The sequence below is a fragment of the Anguilla anguilla genome, chromosome 15 (assembly GCF_013347855.1).
Source record: "Anguilla anguilla isolate fAngAng1 chromosome 15, fAngAng1.pri, whole genome shotgun sequence".
Classification (NCBI taxonomy): Eukaryota; Metazoa; Chordata; class Actinopteri; order Anguilliformes; family Anguillidae; genus Anguilla; species Anguilla anguilla.
Window position 1 is genome coordinate 25,208,112 of NC_049215.1, and position 20,454 is coordinate 25,228,565.

General features: G+C 46.5%; 1 protein-coding gene across 1 annotated transcript; it reads right to left on the reverse strand.

The window, feature by feature from the left end:
* Nucleotides 1–1,011: 1,011 nt before the first annotated feature.
* Nucleotides 1,012–3,357, reverse strand: LOC118214627 (mid1-interacting protein 1-B-like). Its single transcript, XM_035394744.1, has 2 exons — nucleotides 3,039–3,357; nucleotides 1,012–2,777 (listed from the first exon to the last, which is right to left on the reverse strand). Exon 2 carries the CDS (start codon nucleotides 2,285–2,287, stop codon nucleotides 1,817–1,819), a length of 471 nt encoding a protein of 156 aa, XP_035250635.1. The 5' UTR covers nucleotides 2,288–2,777; nucleotides 3,039–3,357; the 3' UTR covers nucleotides 1,012–1,816.
* Nucleotides 3,358–20,454: the final 17,097 nt, after the last annotated feature.

Here is a 20,454-nt window from a genome sequence, read left to right on the forward strand (position 1 = left end):
GATTCTCAAAACTACAGACGGAAACACTCAAATGCATAGGCACCATCGATTAATGACCATTTAGGAACAACGCACGGTCAGTGAATTTCACTGTAGGAAATGGCTGAATTGGACTATCGGATTATTTGTGATCTCCAAAAAAGACTATAAATTGTCCTTTGTAATTTGGTTTCAATGTCATAATTGTATAGACTAATCAAACATTCTCCAAGGCATATCAACTAATGGAAAAGCCCGTTCCTGCGAAGTCAAATTCATTCCAGACGACCGACTCTCTTGTGAAATACAAGCTGCACTTGGTAACCTTTAGGTCTGTTCCTTACGGAAACCATCGTCCGCGTGCCGTACCGGTTTCACAGCTGCCTGGAGTGACTTCACAGCTTTAAATTCAGGTCCTTACCTTAGCATTGCAGTGCTTTCCATTGTCACTTCATTATACCTCTACACGCACCTGATCATATTTTGGTGTATATATATATATGTAGAGCAAATTATTCCCTTCAATGCTGTTTGTAGACTCCAAAATTAAGGCATATCAGGCTAACTGACCTAAATGTACTTCTGTGTCTGCATATTTTCAAACCATATTCACTTATGCAGTTCTGATGTACTGATTGACGGCCTTATAGTCCATTACTGCTGCACATGACCAGTAATGATAAAGCATGTTTTATGTGCCCTTCTGTAAGCTGTGATCCATGAATAAAATAGGCTATTATTAAGACAACAAAAATTAAATGTTTTGCTTGTTTCTTCTCTCAACTGCGCTCTCTCGCTCTCTATATGTGATTAAAACTAACCTAATACGGCTATAAAAATACATCCATTTAGCAAGCACAAGGGTAGGCTAGTTCAGCCGGTGATTGATCAGAATTTAAAGTGACTAATGGCTTTGTTCATGTTACCTTAAACCATAAATTAACACCTAATTAAGTAATACTCTCAGATGTCCAATCCAAAGCAAACAAAAGACTCGTTAATAAATTCGGAAATACTTTTTTTGTTTTTTTGTTTAAAGATGTTTATTTTCTGTATACTAGTTTTGGATACAAAAAAAGTACTTGTGCGGATACTAATAATAACGGCATCTTTGTAAATGCATTTACTCAACCTCATGGAACCATCAATACTCTTCACAGCATAGAAGCATAGAACTGTCATCTGATTCCAGTTCACAGATTATTATTATTATTATATTTTAAGGCTTTGGAGTCATTGGCGTAAGTAGCCTACAATGGAAGCCTCCTCACTGCAGTAACGACATGGGTCAGCTGCAGTAGTTTACAGTGTCTGATCACCCAGCATCATTAGACTAGCGAACTATAAGCTCAAATCTTCAGCGCGCACCCCTTACGGGAGATTTAGATCAAAGTGCATACCATTAATATCTCAAACGTAAAGCTTCGACGGCCACATACAGTACATACACTGACATACACACTGCGCGATTACTAGCCTACATAAATAAATTAGTCTACACATATTTTGAATGCCAAGCCACCAAGTTATCCCTGGTCTGGTACATGTTGTACATACAATAGCAGAAATAGTGCAAAAAGCAGGAAATGTAACGTATCAAAGAACAAACAGCAAGCAGTACACATCAACCAACCCAAGAACATCTTTTGTTTCCTGTTATTAAAAACACGACTGAACCACCAGCAGTAGAGTCGATTCCCATCACGCCTCTTGATCTCGCCCATTCAGTTCTTCGGAACTTCATCAGTCGCGGGAAGTTTCACTCCAATCCACGAAAATGAATCCGATCATGGACGGGCGAACTTGTGGTGATTTTGGCGTAGGCAATCCGCATCAGTCAGTGACCCCAGCTACCGATGCCGATTTCCTGCTTGTATCTGTTGGTGAGGGTGTTCGCCTTCCGTGTCAGCTTGGACAGAACCGTGTGCAGTCCGCTCAGGTGGTAGTGAAAAAGTTTCTCCAGGTCCTCGCCCTCGCCTTCCTTTTCCATTCTGGAAAGGTCCAGGGCAGTGATGTCGACCTTATCCTTCCTCCTATCCTCGGCCTGAAACACACCCCACTCGATATCGTCTCTGATGGACTTCAGCAGAACGTAGTAACTATACACGTCCCTGTCATAGAAGTAGGCATCCGGTCCGTTTCCGGCCGTCCTGACTGAATCCACCTCCTTCTCATCCAACAGTGGCACATCTCTTAAAAGACTGGGCACCATGACGGTCTGATCCATGTTGTTAACTGCAGCAATAAAGCGATTCATGGCATTGAAGAGGGAGTGTTTCTGATTGTAGGAGTCAGAAATCTGCATCATTTTTCTGCGAGTGGGGTGAACTAATTTATTCTCCTGTAAAAAGTGCAGTAGCCTATGCTACCACCAGCTGCAGATAACGGCTATAATTGCCAACAGCAGTAATCTCAGCTTCGACAATGCCGCTTTCCTGTATTCTCACCTTCTGCTGTCTGGCGATGCACTAAGCCCCTTGCCAAATTGGATTTTAGCGAAAGAAACTTGCACTACGGAACAGAACTAAGTTGCGGACAAAAGCCGTGACAGCGACGCTTTCCGTTTTGTTCAGCCTTATCTGTGACGCTCGGTGCCCGTCACAGTTCTTTTTGTCAACCCAGCTGGTCTCTATGGTCGCAAGGTTCCCGTTTGTTTCTGATCAATAAAGTCAGGTTTGCGTGTCCGCTCTTATAAAAAGGCTGCTGTACACCCAGGGGCGTTCCTAAAACCAGTTAATCCGCGTTTTTTTTTTTTTTTTTTTTTTTTGCTTCTGAGGTAGTAATCAGACTCCAGTGACCTGTAATAACACCAACAGATAACAGGTTGATTGTCAGCTCTGCAGGGACAAGGTAGCGTTATTGTAGTTAGAAACTAAGCAGTCGACAAGTAAATTATATTTAATGTTAGGTAGGTCATAAAGGGTGTGACACATCCAACTACGTTAAACAATTCCTATACAGCGAATTCGCTCATCCAAATAATAATAATAATAATTTTAGGTTAACTATCTATACATTTGCACTTCTGTATAAGCAAAGCAAGCAAAAATTGACATTACCTTGCAGTTTCTAAGGCACCGCTTGTCACATTTAGCTAGCTAGCAATCTTTTCCAGCGAACGTTGCGTTGTTTCAAATGGAAAATGTAGCAATGTAGCTAAAGCTAATTATAGCCTACTTTGACTTGTTAGCTTGAAGAAGATGCTAGCCGGATTTAGCCCTCTTTCACACGTAAAAAGACAGAAAACATACGGCTTCAAAATGAGGAGTCATTTGTGTTTCTTGTTCAATGGTGCCACAGCGAAATTTTGTCAGATAAAAACACAGGCGCTATACTGTCAGCTGCAATGCAAGTAGACAGGAGCCTCGTGGAGGAGCGAAGTTTTGAATATTCATGAGGAGCGGCATCAGCCCATAACTGCATGTCCGCTCTCAACCAATCACAGTTTTGCCGGTTGCTTTGGCCGGAGATTCTCTACCAGCCAGATACTTGACTTTATGCCAGTAGGCGTTACCCTGCCTTTAATGGGAGCCATGGAGTCTTTTCATTACGCTGGCATGAGTGTGTATGCATGCAGGCCCTGGCGTGTAGGAGAGACGTATTTTTCTGGTTATTTTTCGTTCTGTTCTGTCTTTTGATTTATTCAAATCACAATTATATTTATTCCATTATTTAAGAACTTGCATGGAGTAAAAAGCCAAACACATTGCAGGGCTCTGAAGGACTATGATTCCTGCATTAGTGTGAAAAGTAAATTCAAGAGGATTATAAAAGTTTTTTACCCTTAAGAAATCTGCTATGCACATAGCACTTCAAATGCATACTGTATATAGATGTGTGTGTATATATACCCCAACATTCATGTTATATCTATCAATCAATAAAATTTCATATAACACATTTTTCATAGAGTTTGTCTCAATACACTCCACAGAATACTAAATCGCCACAAAGTAAGCCAGCCAGAGGTGACAGTGGTAAGCATAAACTCCCTGGATAGCATGTAGGATGAAACTTTGGGTGGAACCATGCTCATTAAGTGGAGCCCATCCTCCTCTGGTTGGCTCGGGGCGTGAAACAGATTTGATCCACACATACCCACAGTTGGGGAACTGTTGGGGAAGAAAAGCCTCCACCCAACAATTTGATTGAAATTCTTGGAACAACCCGATTAGCTGCATCTTGAGAAGGAATTAACTGTTGGCTGTAAGGTAAGAAGCATATCTGACAGATACACTGGAGCTAGTCCAAATAATGCAATAATGCATGGAAGTTGGAAGCAGAATTGAAATATCCTACTTCAGAACCTTACATGAGTAGTGAAGATGTATACCTTTTAAGGACATTGTATTAAGGGAAAGTTAACTTTCTGGGTAACTAATACATTTCAATGTGTGTTTTTAATTGGTCCAGGCAGTTCTATTTTTTATTTTTGGAAAGGTTTCTGATGACATACAGTACCATCTTTACAATGGTAGCTATAGGGTATTCATGGTCTGAAGTACATCAGTATTTTCTACCATAGACTGCTGTGTGAACATCCTTATGTTTGACCAGGTTTGGATCCATGCCCATATGTCTAATCTCTTAATCTTGACCTCTTGCCCCCAGCTTCAAAAATAACCTGAGATTGATTTTTTTTTTTTTTTTTTTTGTAACAATATATTGATGTGGTCTGAACCAAAGTCAACTTTATATAAATAATGCAACAGCAAAAACAGGTGGTGTGACATGCCAAGGACATGAGCTACATTTGTGTCATGAAGCTTCCCTGTCAGAAATTCTGTAATGTTTGAGCAAAAGTGGTTCAAGGAAAAATCTTTTCCTTTCTTGGAGGTCACTTGGTAGGGTGCAGCACCATATCTGGTGCATGGATAGAGGACACATTTCACCCAGCAAACTCGCACATTGTTTTAGGTCTATTGGTAAGTAAGGGTTGCTATATGTATTTTATATGGGACAGATATGTAGCTATTACAGAAATAAATTAATTTGCTTTATTAAATTATGTAATGAGAGAGAACTATTGACAATAATAACTATTTTCCCCCTCGTGTTATGACTGCACAGGTGTGTACACCATGCAGTACTGTATCATCAGCAATCACGAGCTGAAGTTGATTAAAAAACCCCAGACCAGAAATGTTATTGGTCAGATTTTTTTTTTTAAATGCCATTATTTTTTCCAGTGGCAGGACTGATGGGTTTCAGTTTATTAATCAGAATTGCACTGCTGAGTAGAAACCCACTGGATAAAAACAATATTGGTGTATAGCCAATCTGGTCTGAAAAGATGGGTTGGCCCTCTGACACAGCCAATGGCACTTTGTTTTGGGGTGGGGGTGAAGGGGGGAGGGGGTGCTGGGATCAAGAGAATCATGGTGCAAACACGATGCCTTTGCTATGCAAAACAACTATTGTTACAGGGGCTGGTATGGCTACTGCTGGGGATGGGCAGTACTGACACTAAAGGCTCAACCTGGAGCTTTCTGCGAAAACAAACACACGCATTCATTTGGCTGTATGTTATATAAACCTGTTTGTCAACCTGAATGATTTAATAATGGTTTATTATACAGGGTTTTTAGGATTTTTTAAATTTGAAAACGTGCCGCAAATACTCCTTTTAAATAAAATAAAAAATTGTACAAACTATCTGAAATTTGCAGTTACTTTAAACCACAAACAGGGGAGGCCACTTCAGGTAGCTGCCATGCGTTGCTAATATTAGCAAGAAAATGTACAGCATGGGTAAGAACAGCACCAGTATACTTATTAGTGCATTAGAAATATGAGAACAGAGTAATGTTAACATGCTGAGGTAGGCAATATATTGGATATTTACTCTAAGTGGTTATTTGGTGAGCTTGACAAGTGTCCTGTAATCCACAGGTGTTGCCAGCATCGGATCACATCACTTTCCCCACAAACTGTTTAGCTTTCATCTGATCAACTTTCCTGTTTTGTTTATTGTTACAGTTGTCATTGGTACTCAACTATGGCAACAGGAACACATACCATATTCAGTTTGTATTTTGTATTTAGGTTAAGTTCATGTATGCCATGGATCTGTTTCGCATGATTGTATACCCAGGATACTGCAAATATTAACAGGTTTTGCACATCAATTGTGTTAATACAACTGCTTTTCCAGAAGGCAGCACACATTGTGTAGTTTTCACATTTCTTTTTTTTTTTCTTTTGGGGGGGGGGGCTTTTCCACTCACCCCAATATCAAAGATGGCTTTTTTTCATCACAGACTTTCAACTGACCGAAAACATATTTGAAAATTAAGCATTAAATAATTTTTCATTCATACTGACAACCTTAAATTCTATGTGCTTGAAAGTTTTTGTTTTTTTTTTGGTTTGGTTTTGTTTTTGTAAAGAAGCGTCTTTGTTTTCATGGTAACCATGTTCATCATTTGTCCGGTGCTTCTGATAACCTCTATTAAATTTCCGGTCTGGTTATGGCCCTGTTTACAGCTGGACTTAACCCTCTTCCCTGACTCCAAGCCCCAGAACGTGACAAAATAAAAGCACTGCAATTGTTAATAAAGCTCCTGGAACATATATCTTTGAGATATAACTGAATCAGAGAACAAAAAATGGCAAGACCCATGTTATATTAAGAATATCATGTATTGCTCAGGAAGCAGATCACCACGCATCTGCCAGATAGCATGCTGATCTGGTGCTCCTCAGAAAAAGATGGTAAAGTGAGATGAAAGAATCAGTCTGGAGCTCACACATATTCAGCTTTACTGCAAACAGACTAATGATTTGACACAAACCTTGTCTTCCTCAGAGTCAAACAGGGGGAAGTGGCAACTCAAAATTAAATAACCACTAGTTCCAGCTGCATCTCCCACTGGACAGATCATGCACAAGGGGAATGATCAATTGGCCATGTCACCAAACCACAAATAGCAACCATAGGCATCACACAAAACATTATACCAAAAGAAAAATAGAAACCATATACATAAAAGTTGAATAGAAACCTAAAACACATGGAGGTGTTAGAGGCATATAAAGCAACACAAATTTTATTATTCCTTCAAACCAAAAGGCTCAATTGTGACTGGTTGTATACACCCAGTATACTTCTGTGAATAAGTTTATTTATTATGTGCCCACCCCTTGGAGTGATTTTTTCAATACCCCAAATTTTTGAGGAATGTAGTAGAGCCATGATCAGCTTGTGCAGAATCAAGTACAATAGCATAATCCATATTTTTGTTTTCCGAATGCTCAGCAAAGCATACCTTTATTCGGTACTTAGTTTGGCTGATTGTAAACCAAACCACATGTGTACTGCTGTAGTTAATAATTTAACTGACTTTCAGTACGCGGATGGGTGAAATCTTTGATATCATTGGAACTGGAGCACTGGGCACAGTGACCACAACAAAAAAAACATGGAGGTTATTGCTAATCAGAAGAGAGAACTTTGTAAAATTGTTACACACACTGCCCGATGGCCACCAAAAAGGAGACAAAATATTAATTGTCACGAGACTTGACGTGACATTCCTCCAGATATATAATCACAGCAGCTCCCTCAAATAATAGGGTAACCAGTCTGTACCCCAGAAATGATAAGAGCCATAATTTCCACCTTCATTTAACAGTGAAGAGGTTGGCCGTTGGGAGCCAAGTTGCACTTGATCGACTGTGACGCATTTTTTATGCATGTACCAGGAAACTGTGTAATTGCTTAGGCTGCCTGATTCCAGGCGATCATCACTGCTCATAACTCATAATGGCATCCTACTACAGAGATGTAACATGTATGGTAGGTATACCAAGTTTTTTTGACCAGAATGCAAAGTGTCAAGATTCCATTGACCTTAAGCAAGAACTCCAGGACCTGTGGATACAAAACTGCTCTATAACACCAAAGATCCAACCAGATCTGCAAACTTTCTCCCAATGCCAAATCTACTGCTGGTGTGTGTGGCAAGAAAGCTACATTTCTATCATCTGACCATAATGGCAATCAAAGTTTCAGTGCTGATACCTCCTGTCAACCTGGTAGTTGGCCATGTAGTGGTGATACTTTGTCATTTTAGTATGTATAAGAACCACAGTATGAGGCTGAAGAGCATGGCTGCTTTTTGTGTATTAGAAGCTCCATTGGTGACCCTTCAATGTCTGGCTAAGACCATAGATGTTTCCCAATAATCCTTTGCAATTAAATTTCAGCACTCCACTGATAGAGAGGCGATTGCAGACACACACAAAGTAGAGTGTTCATGGCACAAAATCCACCCCACAATCACCCATAGTGCACAGTTACCCATAGTGCACAATAAGGCACACAATACAGTAAACATTGAGCAAATCTCATCACTTTCTTGTTTTATTCTTGATTCTCTGTTTATTTTTGTATTATATCACATTACATTCATTCAGTGGATTCATTCATTTAGTTGACACATTCATTGAGATTCATGCGAGGCAGAATTAGAAAATGGCCAATAACAGCTGTCTGGTGAGAAGACTCCATGGAAAGGGGGCCAGGGACCTCTGTAAAACAATGTTTGTAAAAAGAGCATATTGTATTTCTCACATTGATAAATATTTTCTATGTCTACGTGACTGAAATGTGTGTTTTTACAATTGAATCTTTTCCTCTTTTGTTTGCAAACCAAACCTTCCCACCATTTGGGATGGTCATTTTTCAGTAGCCCACTGCTGCAATGTCCCACTGTCGATTCAGGACTCAGGAGGACAGAGGAAAGCATGCATTCTCTTCCAAAGCGCATGCTGCCAGCAGCCAATCCAGCTGGCTCAAACCCTCCCTCCCTCCCTCCCTGGTGATGATATGGCCAATTACAAATAGCCCAGCGGGGGGCCATGCATCATTCATTGGCCAGTTTAAGGTTGTGTGTTTAATTTTCAAATGTAGTTACTGATGCGCAGAAACAAATGTTTTGTGGGATGAACAGTTTTGGAAGAGGAACCTAACAGAATTGATCCACAAATCCATCAGAAATTTTGGTGATGATCAGAGAGTGGAATAGACTGAGTGAGAGAGCAAACAATCAGATGAACAGAAGAAATGATAGATGTCAGCCCAATCGCTTTGGTGGACGGAAGACAAGTACCCTAGAAAATGGGCTTTGGATAGGGTGGATAACACCTTCTGCCCTGAGGAAAGTTCTGTAAGAACAACCTCACATCATCTCAGATAAGCAACACTAGTACATTGTGAGCTCTAATGAGCTATGGCTGTTGTTCTTGAGGTGGTGAGTGAGTGATGTGGCTGAGTTGTGCCGGTTTAGTGTAATGGTTTGGGAGCTGTTGTAACTTGGATGCTGCCGGCTTGATTCCTAGACGAGGCACTGCCATTGTATCCTCAAGCAATGTAGCGGACCTAATTTGCTTCAGTGGAAGTCTCCATTTTGACATTGTCATGTCGTATACGGCAGGCACAAATGGCAAGACCTGACCTTCATAACTCCAAAACCAAACTTTAGCTATTTACTGAGACTAAATTGAATATCTTCAGAGTTGGCATGTGACATTTCGAACGTATGCTCACACCTAATTACTGATTTCACGAAAATGCTGTACCCCAGTTTTAAATTAATTGTAAATGTGTGGAGGACTTCTGAATAAGCTTTTATACTTGTTGGGACAGAATTCGGCAGCAGGATAAGCTCATCTGTACACAGTCTACATTTTATTCATAGAGCTGATTTAACGGAAGGGAGGTGAACAGCGCAGGTTTCATGGGCACATGGCAAATAATCTGATTGCTTAGCCGTGAAACGGCGGTTCCTTTGGAACGAGTTGGTGGTAGCGTTTTCAAGGAGGCGTTTTCGAGCAATATTTCATGGATGCATTCATTAAAACGTCAGTGGAACACATTGCAGCACCAGTGGAAAGAGGAATGAGTTTCTGCTCGCTCCGCAAGACGTGGTAATCGCACCCGCGAATGCAGAAACAGCAGTTCAAGGACAACACTCGCTGAAAAAAGAAAAAAAGGGAAGAAAAAAAATCAATGAAAGCTTTTGCATTTCTTGCCTTTGTTGAAGAGTGTAGCGTAAGCCGTGCACAAACTCATAAATAAACCATTTTCTGCTGATCGGGGCCCTGGAAGAACAAGGTCCTGGACAGCTGGTTAATCGAAATATTTACTAAGCAACGGGTTCGTGTGCAGCGCAGACCAGCGGTGGAACGGGAAGCAATGGCTGTCGCAAATCTGGATGTAGGAATTATACAAACGCTGTAAAAGGCAAATGAGCTCTGGGTAAAATGTTGATTTGTAAACGTTAGTGTGTTGATTATAAAGCGAAGGAGATTAAATTGTTACACGATGCCCTTGCTGGACCTCTTTAGGATAGCCTGCTGTCTGTAGGCATCACATTCGATGTGTCATGGTCCTGTGTTCCTGTCTGTGTTTCCCTTGTTGGGCCGCCAGATGGCGGCACTTCTGTTTTGTGTCCTGCTCCCCTCCTGTTAATTGTATGATTGTTTCAATTGTCTCGTTATCCCATCATGGTTCCCACCTGTGTCTTGTTATCCCCTCCTTCTGGTTTGATTGTTTTTTGAGTTCACCTGTGTCTTGTTACCCCTTGTCTATTTAAGTTCTCTGTTCCCTTGACTCGGGTGCTGGTTCCTTGCGTGTGTTCTGCCTTGTGTTTATTACCTGACATACATGTACCTGCCTGCTTGTGTTTGTTTCCCGACTGTATGTACCTGCTTGTTCCCTTGTGCTCTGCCTTCCCGTGTTCTGCCCCGCCTGTGTTTTTGAGTTCTTGTTGTTTTCTGTTTCGTTAGATTATTTTTTGAGTTTGTGTTTCACCTGCCTGTATTTTGTTCCTGACTTGTGTTTTTGTCCTTCCCTTGTGCTCTGCCTTCCCGTGTTCTGCCCTGTCTGTGTTTTTGAGTTCCTGTTTTCTGTTTCATTAGATTATTTTTTGAGTTTGTGTTTTAGCCCATTGTGGCCTTGTCTGTTCCTTGTTTGTTCACCTTGTGTTAGTAAAGTCTTTGTTAATTTTCCCTTTTGAGTTTGTGTTTTTTTTCCCTCTGCGTTTGGGTCCCCCCTACCCGGACCGTCACAGAAGGAACCAGCCAGTGTGGGACCCAGCAGAGGTTTTTTTTTTTTTTTTTTTTTTTTTTTTTTTTTTTTTTTTTTTTTTTTTTTTTTTGTTGTGTTTGTTTATCATGCCACCGGGGTGGTGGAGTGACCCGGAGGACTCGCCACCCAGCGACTGGGAGTCCCTCGCCCTTGAGCTTCCCAGTGCCCGGGGTGGGCGGTCACGGAGGCGCCGTGGTCGGGCTGCCTCCCGGTCGGCCAGACCTCCAGCTGCCCAGCCAGCGGTTCCCGGCCCTGCGTCATTCGAAGGGACTCGACTGGCGATCTTTCCAGGGCCCGGCCCGCGGGGGTCCCGCCGGTCCCGTCCAGCTGCCCAGCCTGGTTCCCTACGGCTGTGGTCTGTGCTCCTGTCCCCTGCCCAGCCCAGTCGGCAGGGCCCTCGGCCTGCTCCACCCCAAGTCCAGGAAGGGCCTTCACGGCCTGCTCTGCTCCAAGTCCCGGAGGGGCCTTCACGGCCTGCTCTGCCTCAAGTCCCGGAGCGGCCTTCACGGCCTGCTCTGCCTCAAGTCCCGGAGCGGCCCTCACGGCCTGCTCTGCCTCAAGTCCCGGAGCGGCCTTCACGGCCTGCTCTGCCTCAAGTCCCGGAGCGGCCTTCACGGCCTGCTCTGCCTCAAGCCCCGGAGCGGCCTTCACGGCCTGCTCTGCCTCAAGCCCCGGAGCGGCCTTCACGGCCTGCTCTGCCTCAAGCCCCGGAGCGGCCTTCACGGCCTGCTCTGCCTCAAGTCCCGGAGCGGCCTTCACGGCCTGCTCTGCCTCAAGTCCCGGAGCGGCCTTCACGGCCTGCTCTGCCTCAAGTCCCGGAGCGGCCTTCACGGCCTGCTCTGCCTCAAGTCCCGGAGCGGCCTTCACGGCCTGCTCTGCCTCAAGTCCCGGAGCGGCCTTCACGGCCTGCTCTGCCTCAAGTCCCGGAGCGGCCCCCAGAGCCACCTGGAGCCCCGGAGAGGCTCCCAGATCCGCCTCGAGCCCCGGAGAGGCTCCCAGATCCGCCTCGAGCCCCGGAGAGGCTCCCAGATCCGCCTCGAGCCCCGGAGAGGCTCCCAGATCCGCCTCGAGCCCCGGAGAGGCACCCAGAGCCGCCTCGAGCTCCGGAGAGGCCCCCAGAGCGGCCTCCAGCCCCGGAGGTCCCGCCTGCTCTGACCCTTCCGCGGAGGCCGCCTGCTACACCCAAGTTTCGGGCTTTACTTGTGCCTCGAGCCCCGGGGGGGCCTCCGGAGCCGCCTCAAGCCCCAGGGGGGCCTCCGCAGCTGCCTCGAGTCCCGGGGGGGCCTCCGGAGCCGTCCAGAGCTCCGGAGAGGCTTCCGGAGCCGTCCAGAGCTCCGGAGAGGCTTCCAGAGCCGTCCAGAGCCCCGGAGAGGACAACGGTCCCTTCTGTTGTCCCGCAGGGGCCGCCGCAGACTGCTCTGGCCGCCCCGCAGGCTAAGCCACCTGCCTTGCCCCCTAGCGTTCGTGCTCCCCCTGGCATTCATGCTCCCCCTGGCGTTCGTGCTCCCCCTGGCGTTTGTGCTCCCCCTGGCGTTCGTTCTCCCCCTAGCGTTCGTGCTCCCCCTAGTGTTCTCGCGCCCCCCAGTGTCCGTTCTTCCCCTAGTGTTCTTGCTCTCCCTAGTGTCCACACCTTGCCCCCTGGCGTTCGTGCTCCCCCTGGCGTTCGTGCTCCCCCTAGTGTTCTCGCGCCCCCCAGTGTCCGTTCTTTCCCTAGTGTTCTCGCTCCCCCTAGTGTCCACACCTTGCCCCCTGGCGTTCGTGCTCCCCCTGGCGTTCGTGCTCCCCCTGGCGTTCGTGCTCCCCCTGGCGTTCGTGCTTCCCCTAGTGTTCTCACGCCCCCCAGTGTCCGTTTTCCCTCTAGTGTTCCCCCGTCCTCCAGGGTTCGTCCCTCCCCTGGTTTCGTCGCTCCCCCGAGTGGTCGTCACTCCCCCGGTGTCCGTGCTCCCCCCAGTGGTCGTCCCTCCCCCGGTCTCGTCGCTCCCCCCAGTGGTCGTCCCTCCCCCGGTCTCGTCGCTCCCCCTGGTGTCCATTCTCCCTTTGGTGTCTGTCCTCCCAACCGTGTGTCCGTGTGTTCCCCGGCCCCCCTGTCTAATTGTCTGCCCGCCTGTTTGTCTGTTAGTCTACCCGTATGTGTGTCAGCCAGTTTGTTGGCCTGTTTGTCTGCCCCCCAGGCCGTCAGCCCATCGGCCAACGTGTTTGCCCGCCTGTCTGCCTGTCTGTCTGTGTGCCAGTCCGCGTGTGTTTTGTCTTGTTTGCCTGTGTGTCAGTCCCTATGTCAGTTGTTGGGTTCCCCCCTCGCCTTCCCTGTCTGCCTGTCCCTTTGTGTGTCCATCGGTGTCGCCGTGTGCCTCCCCGCCTGCTTGTCCCTGTGTCTGTCTTTTTAGGTCTCCCTATTGTGCCAGTATCTGGCAGTCTGTTTCCCCCTCAGTCTTGTCCAACCCAGTCCAGTGTTGTCGTGCCCCGTCTCGTTGCTGTCCTGTGTCCACCTCGCCCCAGTCCAGTCCTGTATGTCTGCCTTGCCCCTGTCCAAGTCCCCCCTGGTTTCCTGAGTTCCCCCTGGTTTCCTGAGTCCCCCTGTCGCCCGAGTACGGGCCCTGAGTTTCCCCCGAGTCGCCCGATGTGCGGGCCCTGAGTTTCCCCCGAGTCGCCCGATGTGCGGGCCCTGAGTTTCCCCCGAGTCGCCCGATGTGCGGGCCCTGAGTTTCCCCCGAGTCGCCCGATGTGCGGGCCCTGAGTTTCCCCCGAGTCGCCCGATGTGCGGGCCCTGAGTTTCCCCCGAGTCGCCCGATGTGCGGGCCCTGAGTTTCCCCCGAGTCGCCCGATGTGCGGGCCCTGAATTTCCCCGTGTCGCCCGATGTGCGGGCCCTGAGTCTCCCCCGTGTCGCCCGATGTGCGGGCCCTGAGTCTCCCCCGTGTCGCCCGATGTGCGGGCCCTGAGTCTCCCCCGTGTCGCCCGATGTGCGGGCCCTGAGTCTCCCCCGTGGCGCCCGATGTGCGGGCCCTGAGTCTCCCCCGTGTCGCCCGATGTGCGGGCCCTGAATTTCCCCGTGTCGCCCGGGTTCTGCCCAGCCCTGAGTCTCCCCGTGTTGCCCGGGTCCTGCCCAGTCCCGAGTCCTGCTCCCCCGTCTGAGTCCAGTCCCGAGTCCTGCGTCCCGTTCTAGTCCTGAGTCCCGTCCTGTTTCTGCCCTGAGTCCTGTTCCTGTCCAGTCCTGTTCCTGTCGAGTCCTGTTTCCAGCCCCGAGTCCCTCTCCAGCCCCGAGTCCCTCTCCAGCCCCGAGATCCCTTCCTGTCCACTCCAGCCCCGAGTCTTGTCTTGTTCCGTTCCTGTCCAGTCCAGCCCCGAGTCTTGTCTTGTTCCGTTCCTGTCCAGTCCAGCCCCGAGTCTTGTCTTGTTCCGTTCCTGTCCTGTTCCTGCCCCAGTTCTGTGTCCAGTCCCTGTTCCTGTCTGAGTCCTGTTCCCTCGTCAGAGTCCGGTCCAGAGTCTTGTTCCTGTGTTCTGTCCCTGTTCTTGTCTTGTCCAGTCCTGAATCCGGTCTCCAGCCCCACCCTCTGTTGACTCCCTCCCCGGGTCGGCCTCCTGGGACGTCAGGAGCCGTCCCTTGGGGGGGGGGTACTGTCATGGTCCTGTGTTCCTGTCTGTGTTTCCCTTGTTGGGCCGCCAGATGGCGGCACTTCTGTTTTGTGTCCTGCTCCCCTCCTGTTAATTGTATGATTGTTTCAATTGTCTCGTTATCCCATCATGGTTCCCACCTGTGTCTTGTTATCCCCTCCTTCTGGTTTGATTGTTTTTTGAGTTCACCTGTGTCTTGTTACCCCTTGTCTATTTAAGTTCTCTGTTCCCTTGACTCGGGTGCTGGTTCCTTGCGTGTGTTCTGCCTTGTGTTTATTACCTGACATACATGTACCTGCCTGCTTGTGTTTGTTTCCCGACTGTATGTACCTGCTTGTTCCCTTGTGCTCTGCCTTCCCGTGTTCTGCCCCGCCTGTGTTTTTGAGTTCTTGTTGTTTTCTGTTTCGTTAGATTATTTTTTGAGTTTGTGTTTCACCTGCCTGTATTTTGTTCCTGACTTGTGTTTTTGTCCTTCCCTTGTGCTCTGCCTTCCCGTGTTCTGCCCTGTCTGTGTTTTTGAGTTCCTGTTTTCTGTTTCATTAGATTATTTTTTGAGTTTGTGTTTTAGCCCATTGTGGCCTTGTCTGTTCCTTGTTTGTTCACCTTGTGTTAGTAAAGTCTTTGTTAATTTTCCCTTTTGAGTTTGTGTTTTTTTCCCTCTGCGTTTGGGTCCCCCCTACCCGGACCGTCACACGATGGATATGAAAGCTCGCAGAACAGGGCAACAAGAGTGGTCCTGCAAATCACAATTAATTATAATAAATAATGACATAATATGTGTTGACTTCTAGCTGAGCAAAGGCAAATCATTTTGAAAATGAAAGTTCTTTAAGGCTGTTGACTGCAGCATAAGAAGCCATAGATGTACATTAGCACAATTTGATTTCAAAGAGTATTTATTCCAAGCACAGCTGGAATAGTTTCAGCAGAACTCATAGCAGAAGCAGATAACCTTTGGGTTTGAATGACCGGGCTTGTCAAAGGGCTGGATGTTCTACCTGAAAGAACGCACAGAGGCTGGCAGAGTTGGGGGCCCAGCGGTCTGTCCACAGTTGCCCAAGGAAGCCCCCTCCCTCCAGCACATCAGGCCGAGGAAAGAGATCAATGGGGCCAATGACAAAGGCTGCAAATGGTGGAATGATGGCAGTAATCACAACCTCCCAGATACCCAGTTTCTGCTTAAGGTGAGGGTTAAAATAGAAGTGCAGAGTTCTTATCACCCTGCCCCCCTGGTCATCACAGATGATATAGTTCTGGGTGTAAATGAAGGACAAATACATTATTGGCAGTATACGCTGTGACTCGTAAGCACATTAATAATGTAAATATTTACATTTGCTGCCGAAATGCTGCGGACAGTGGACCGCACAATGTTGTTTTACACTGATACGTCAGTGCCATCTACCGGCAGGAAGAGAGCTAATTCGGTGGCGTTTATATGCTGTCTGTGTGCAACACTGCACTCTGCTGGACAGAGCAGCACAGGACCTGGTTTTCTGCTGGCCAGAGATGGTACTTCCGTACACTGACACACTGTAATCGTGTACGGGTACACCATTTGTCCTCGAAGTGTAGTGCAATCATTTTAGGCGTAGCACTCTGCATGGGTGCGAGGGCAGCAAGGATGACTCAAGAGGCACAGTGAGCGCAGGGCGTGCAGTCCAGTGGTCAGGGAACTGCGCTTACTCAAAGGTTGTGGGTTCGAGTTTTGGGGTGCTGAAATGACACCCTTTTGCAAGGTTCTTAACCTGAATTGTGTCAGTAAAGAATATCCACATTTATTTAAAAAAATATCCAAAATCGGGACGAGGTGTAGGGTAGCCGACTTTCAAGCCGTATAAAAACCCCCTTGTGCAGCTGGGGGTTCGATCCCTTGCAACTGCCCCTGCTGAGCTGAGATCCCAGCGTTTTCCCTGTTGGAATAACTCAAAAATATGAAAGGGGGCGGGGCAGACTGTCTGCTCTCCATTTAAGAAAATGTAATATCTGTAAATCTCCCTGGATAAGAGCTAAATGCTAATTTCTGAAATGTAAATTTAATGTAACTAGAAAAACAGGGGAGAGGAGAGAAAACGTTCTACCAATTTTGCATCCCTGCTGTGGAGTAAAGTTATTCTAAAAGGTGGCTAACAGCATGAGATGGCGAAGTAAACAGACTCCAGACCAGGGGACCCACGTGAGCGAGCGTTATTACTTCTGAAAGGATTACGACTCCGCAGCAGCTCAAACTGGCTGCTTCTCAGTCCGTCTCTCCTGTGCAGGCAAAGACAATCTGTATCCTGACAAAAGCAGAACCGCGGTACCTGGATTTTTTACCAAACTGACAAAGTGGCCGTAGCTCATTTCTGGGGTTATGGGTTGTACATAAAGCTTTGGGTGTCCAATTTTGCAGCAATCACTGAACCTCTGAAATAGTCGTCTGAAGAAAACCGCCAAGTTCAGTTGAACGGAACCGTACCGTGTGGCTTTTAAGCAGTCAAAGGCTAGCCTGTCTCGTGAAGCTGTTCAGAGCTTTCTGAGTTGGCCGTTGATGGCCTTGATGAGGGCTCAGGAGCTGCTAGCAGCAAACCGCTCTTGGGTGAAAGCTAAAATGCTGGGGATGCATTCCTCAGAGAAGCATCACAATGTGTGCTCTGCACTACGCTGTCCGCTCTGGTGTGCAGCATTTAGTTTAATGCTGAATTAATGAAATAATGCTGAAAAACATTAATTATGCGATAAATTATTTGGAATTCCCCAATCTATACATTCATAGAGAAGTAATAAAAAAGATCCCTGGTTCATGTCCATGGAAATATGGATGTGATCATGAAATTTATCAGCTGTCTATCAGCTGCAACTATGACATTTCACTGGAAAACCTGATATAATGTCATAAAAAAACAAAAACTGCCAAAAGAGAGAGTAGGGATGAGGCCTATTATTCAGCTCACCTTTATTCCAGTTTAAAGGTATGTGCTACTAGCCATTCGGTTGGTTCCCTACAGGAGTAAATCTCCATACTGGTGATTACAGTTTATGAAGACAGTAAGGCCTACATATTATAGATATTTCCAATACATTGTCATTCCTGTATCATCAAAACATTTGAAACTGAACATTTTACATGCTTTAGTCCTGCATGCTCATCGTTGGTGCATAATAATTATAATACTTGCTAAGAATTTTCCTAGTGGAATGAGGAGCAGTCCTATGCATCCATCAAGACACCGAAAGTGGATCTGAATGACCACATTGTTAGAGATAATCATCACAGTATAAATGGACTCTATAGTACAGCACTATGTACTGGGATGGCAGGTTTTCTATGTGTTGGGGGGAAACCCAATGCATAAATCACATACAGAATACAGTAATGAATTCACATTTTTGAATATTTGTTTTCCAAAGAAAATTATGATTGCATGTGCATAAGAATGCAAATACATGTGTGCTTTTAGGTCTGTGTGTGTGTGTGTGTGTGTGTATTTTTGAGCATATGTATGTTTGTGTGAGTGTGAGTGCGTGCGTGCGTGCATGAAGGTGTGTGTGTAGGTGTGTCCTGGTGTGTTTTGTGTACTGTACATGTACAGCCTCTCTGGTTCTCTGTGCCTCGTTCCTGGAGCCTCATCCTGCTTGTAGCGATCCTATCAGCGGCATAAGCTGCTGCTGTTTCCAGCAAGCGCTTCCCCTCTCCCTGCTTTTATAAAGTCGCCGTTGCCTATTCACTCAAGTACCGCGGAGTGTTCCTCCCAACAACCAGAGAATTTTCAACGTGGGTAATTTTCCGTAAACTCCCCACAGGGCAAAAGCACTCACCCGCTGCGCCTGGTCGCCCCCTGTGTCCGCTCGCCCGCTGCCCCTCCCGGGTCCTCCCATCTCACTCCCATCTCTCTTAACCATCCTCTCTCGCTGAATAAGCAGTCCCCAAAAACACCGAGTACGCTGAGAGCGAAATCAATAATGGCGCCTTGTGACCATGACGACAGACAGGCCCGAATCCAAAAGCGCTGTGTCGAAGCCAAAAGCCATTTTGCATTTACCGCATATAATTTTGGGGAAATTAACAGCGGCTTTTCGACTGAAGCCACTTACAGTGAGTGCATTTTAACATGGCCATAAAACCACTGCTAGCGATAGCGATCGCTAAAGCCATAACCGAATCTGATCCATCCCAGGGATGCAGCCCACAGGACCTGTACAACACAGCTACTTCAATGGCTGAGAAAAAGTGATGCTGTGGTATTTAAATAAAGTTGTAACTGAAAATAGTGCCTTTATTCTCTTCAGGATTCCTATAATGTGGTTTTCGGAACTGTAAGGCAAACATAAACTAATGTCTTTAAGGATAAGCTGCTGACTTATATTTCATTTTTCACAGGCAAGACGAAGGTCAGACAGCCGATGGGACTCTCTGTACAGCTTTGAGAAAATAATGTACTAATAATTATATGTGCACAGCATTTATCCAAACATGGGTGTGTTTTGCATTCTTTCCTGGCTCAGAATGTCATAGTCAGCACATTGAGAAACCGTCCCTGTTCTACTAAAAAATGCAAGTTGTCAAAAAGGAGGACAAGGCCCAACAAGGCACTCCTGTTCCCTGGCCCTATTTTAAATTTTTTCTTGTTTGGGTCGGTCCCGCTTCTCCTTGTTGTAGAGAACTTCTCACAACATCCTATTAATGAGTTTATTTGGGGGAGATTATGCGGGCGTAGCGTCAAACGCCACCTGTGTAAACAGGGACGGAGTCAGAGCAAACAGCAGCGCGTTTCCCTCGCCGAGCCGCGCCGCTTTGCACACAGCCCTCCCCTGCAGCGAGTCTTCTGGGGAACTTCGCCCTTAATAAACACCGCCTAATCAGACCCGCAGCCACGCACCCACACCAGCCAAGAAAGGCCTCAGGTAGAATTTCGGTTCAGATGAAATGGATAGCAGGAAAAGAAGCTCCAGGAGCTCCAGGGCTCTTACTAAGAACCTCGAGTCCTCACATGGGCTCTTCACAGTTAGTCAGCCTTGCAGCTGTGTGCTGAAGGGAAGATTCACACGCTAGTACCAACGATGTAAAGACCGTCTATTTACAGAGATTACAGTTGTTCACAGTAGCGACGCGTCTTGCATACATGCTGTCTGTTGATGGCAGTTTTAAAAAAAAAAAAAAGTTTTTTTATGGTCATGCGACGCTGCTCGGACAGCTTTATGTATTTATCCTGTACTATGTGTTTTGTTCTCTGAGCTCATTTGAAGAACTGATCCACCTACATCAGGCTGAGCAGCTGCGGTTGCCACGACAACTTCAAAAGGAAGAAATAAACACCAAGACACAAAAGGCTTGTCACAAGGTACCAGGCCCTGCGGTCAATCAGAGAATCAGAGCACCAGAAGATCTTCAAAGAGCGTATTCCCAAAACTTTGACAAAAAATGCTGCAACTCAGACAAAAGAAAATGGGACAGGAGACAAAAGACTGGCCTCACCAAAATACAAAGGTGTTAATGTCAAATGGCTGATATAGGGATACGTGGACTCTGACTGACGGCACAGAGCCTGCAGTGGTGTGACTCCCCTACAGGGAATCTCTTCCTGAATGAAAGGTGAGCATCTAGAACCCTGTTACTCAAATCACGGTCCTTCAAGGCTGAGAACTGCTGGTTTTCCACCCTCCCTTTACCTGGGAGTCAGGCGTGAACGCAGCCTGGCCAATCAGTCGCACTAATAGCTCAGTTAATTACCCGGGAGAAAAGATAACCTGCGCTGAATTTCGATTCCAGGACCAGATTTCAATATTCATGCTT

Excerpts from the sequence above, each read along its gene's own strand:
- LOC118214627 (XM_035394744.1), bottom strand. The coding sequence starts at position 2,287 with ATGATGCAGATTTCTGACTCCTACAATCAGAAACACTCCCTCTTCAAT.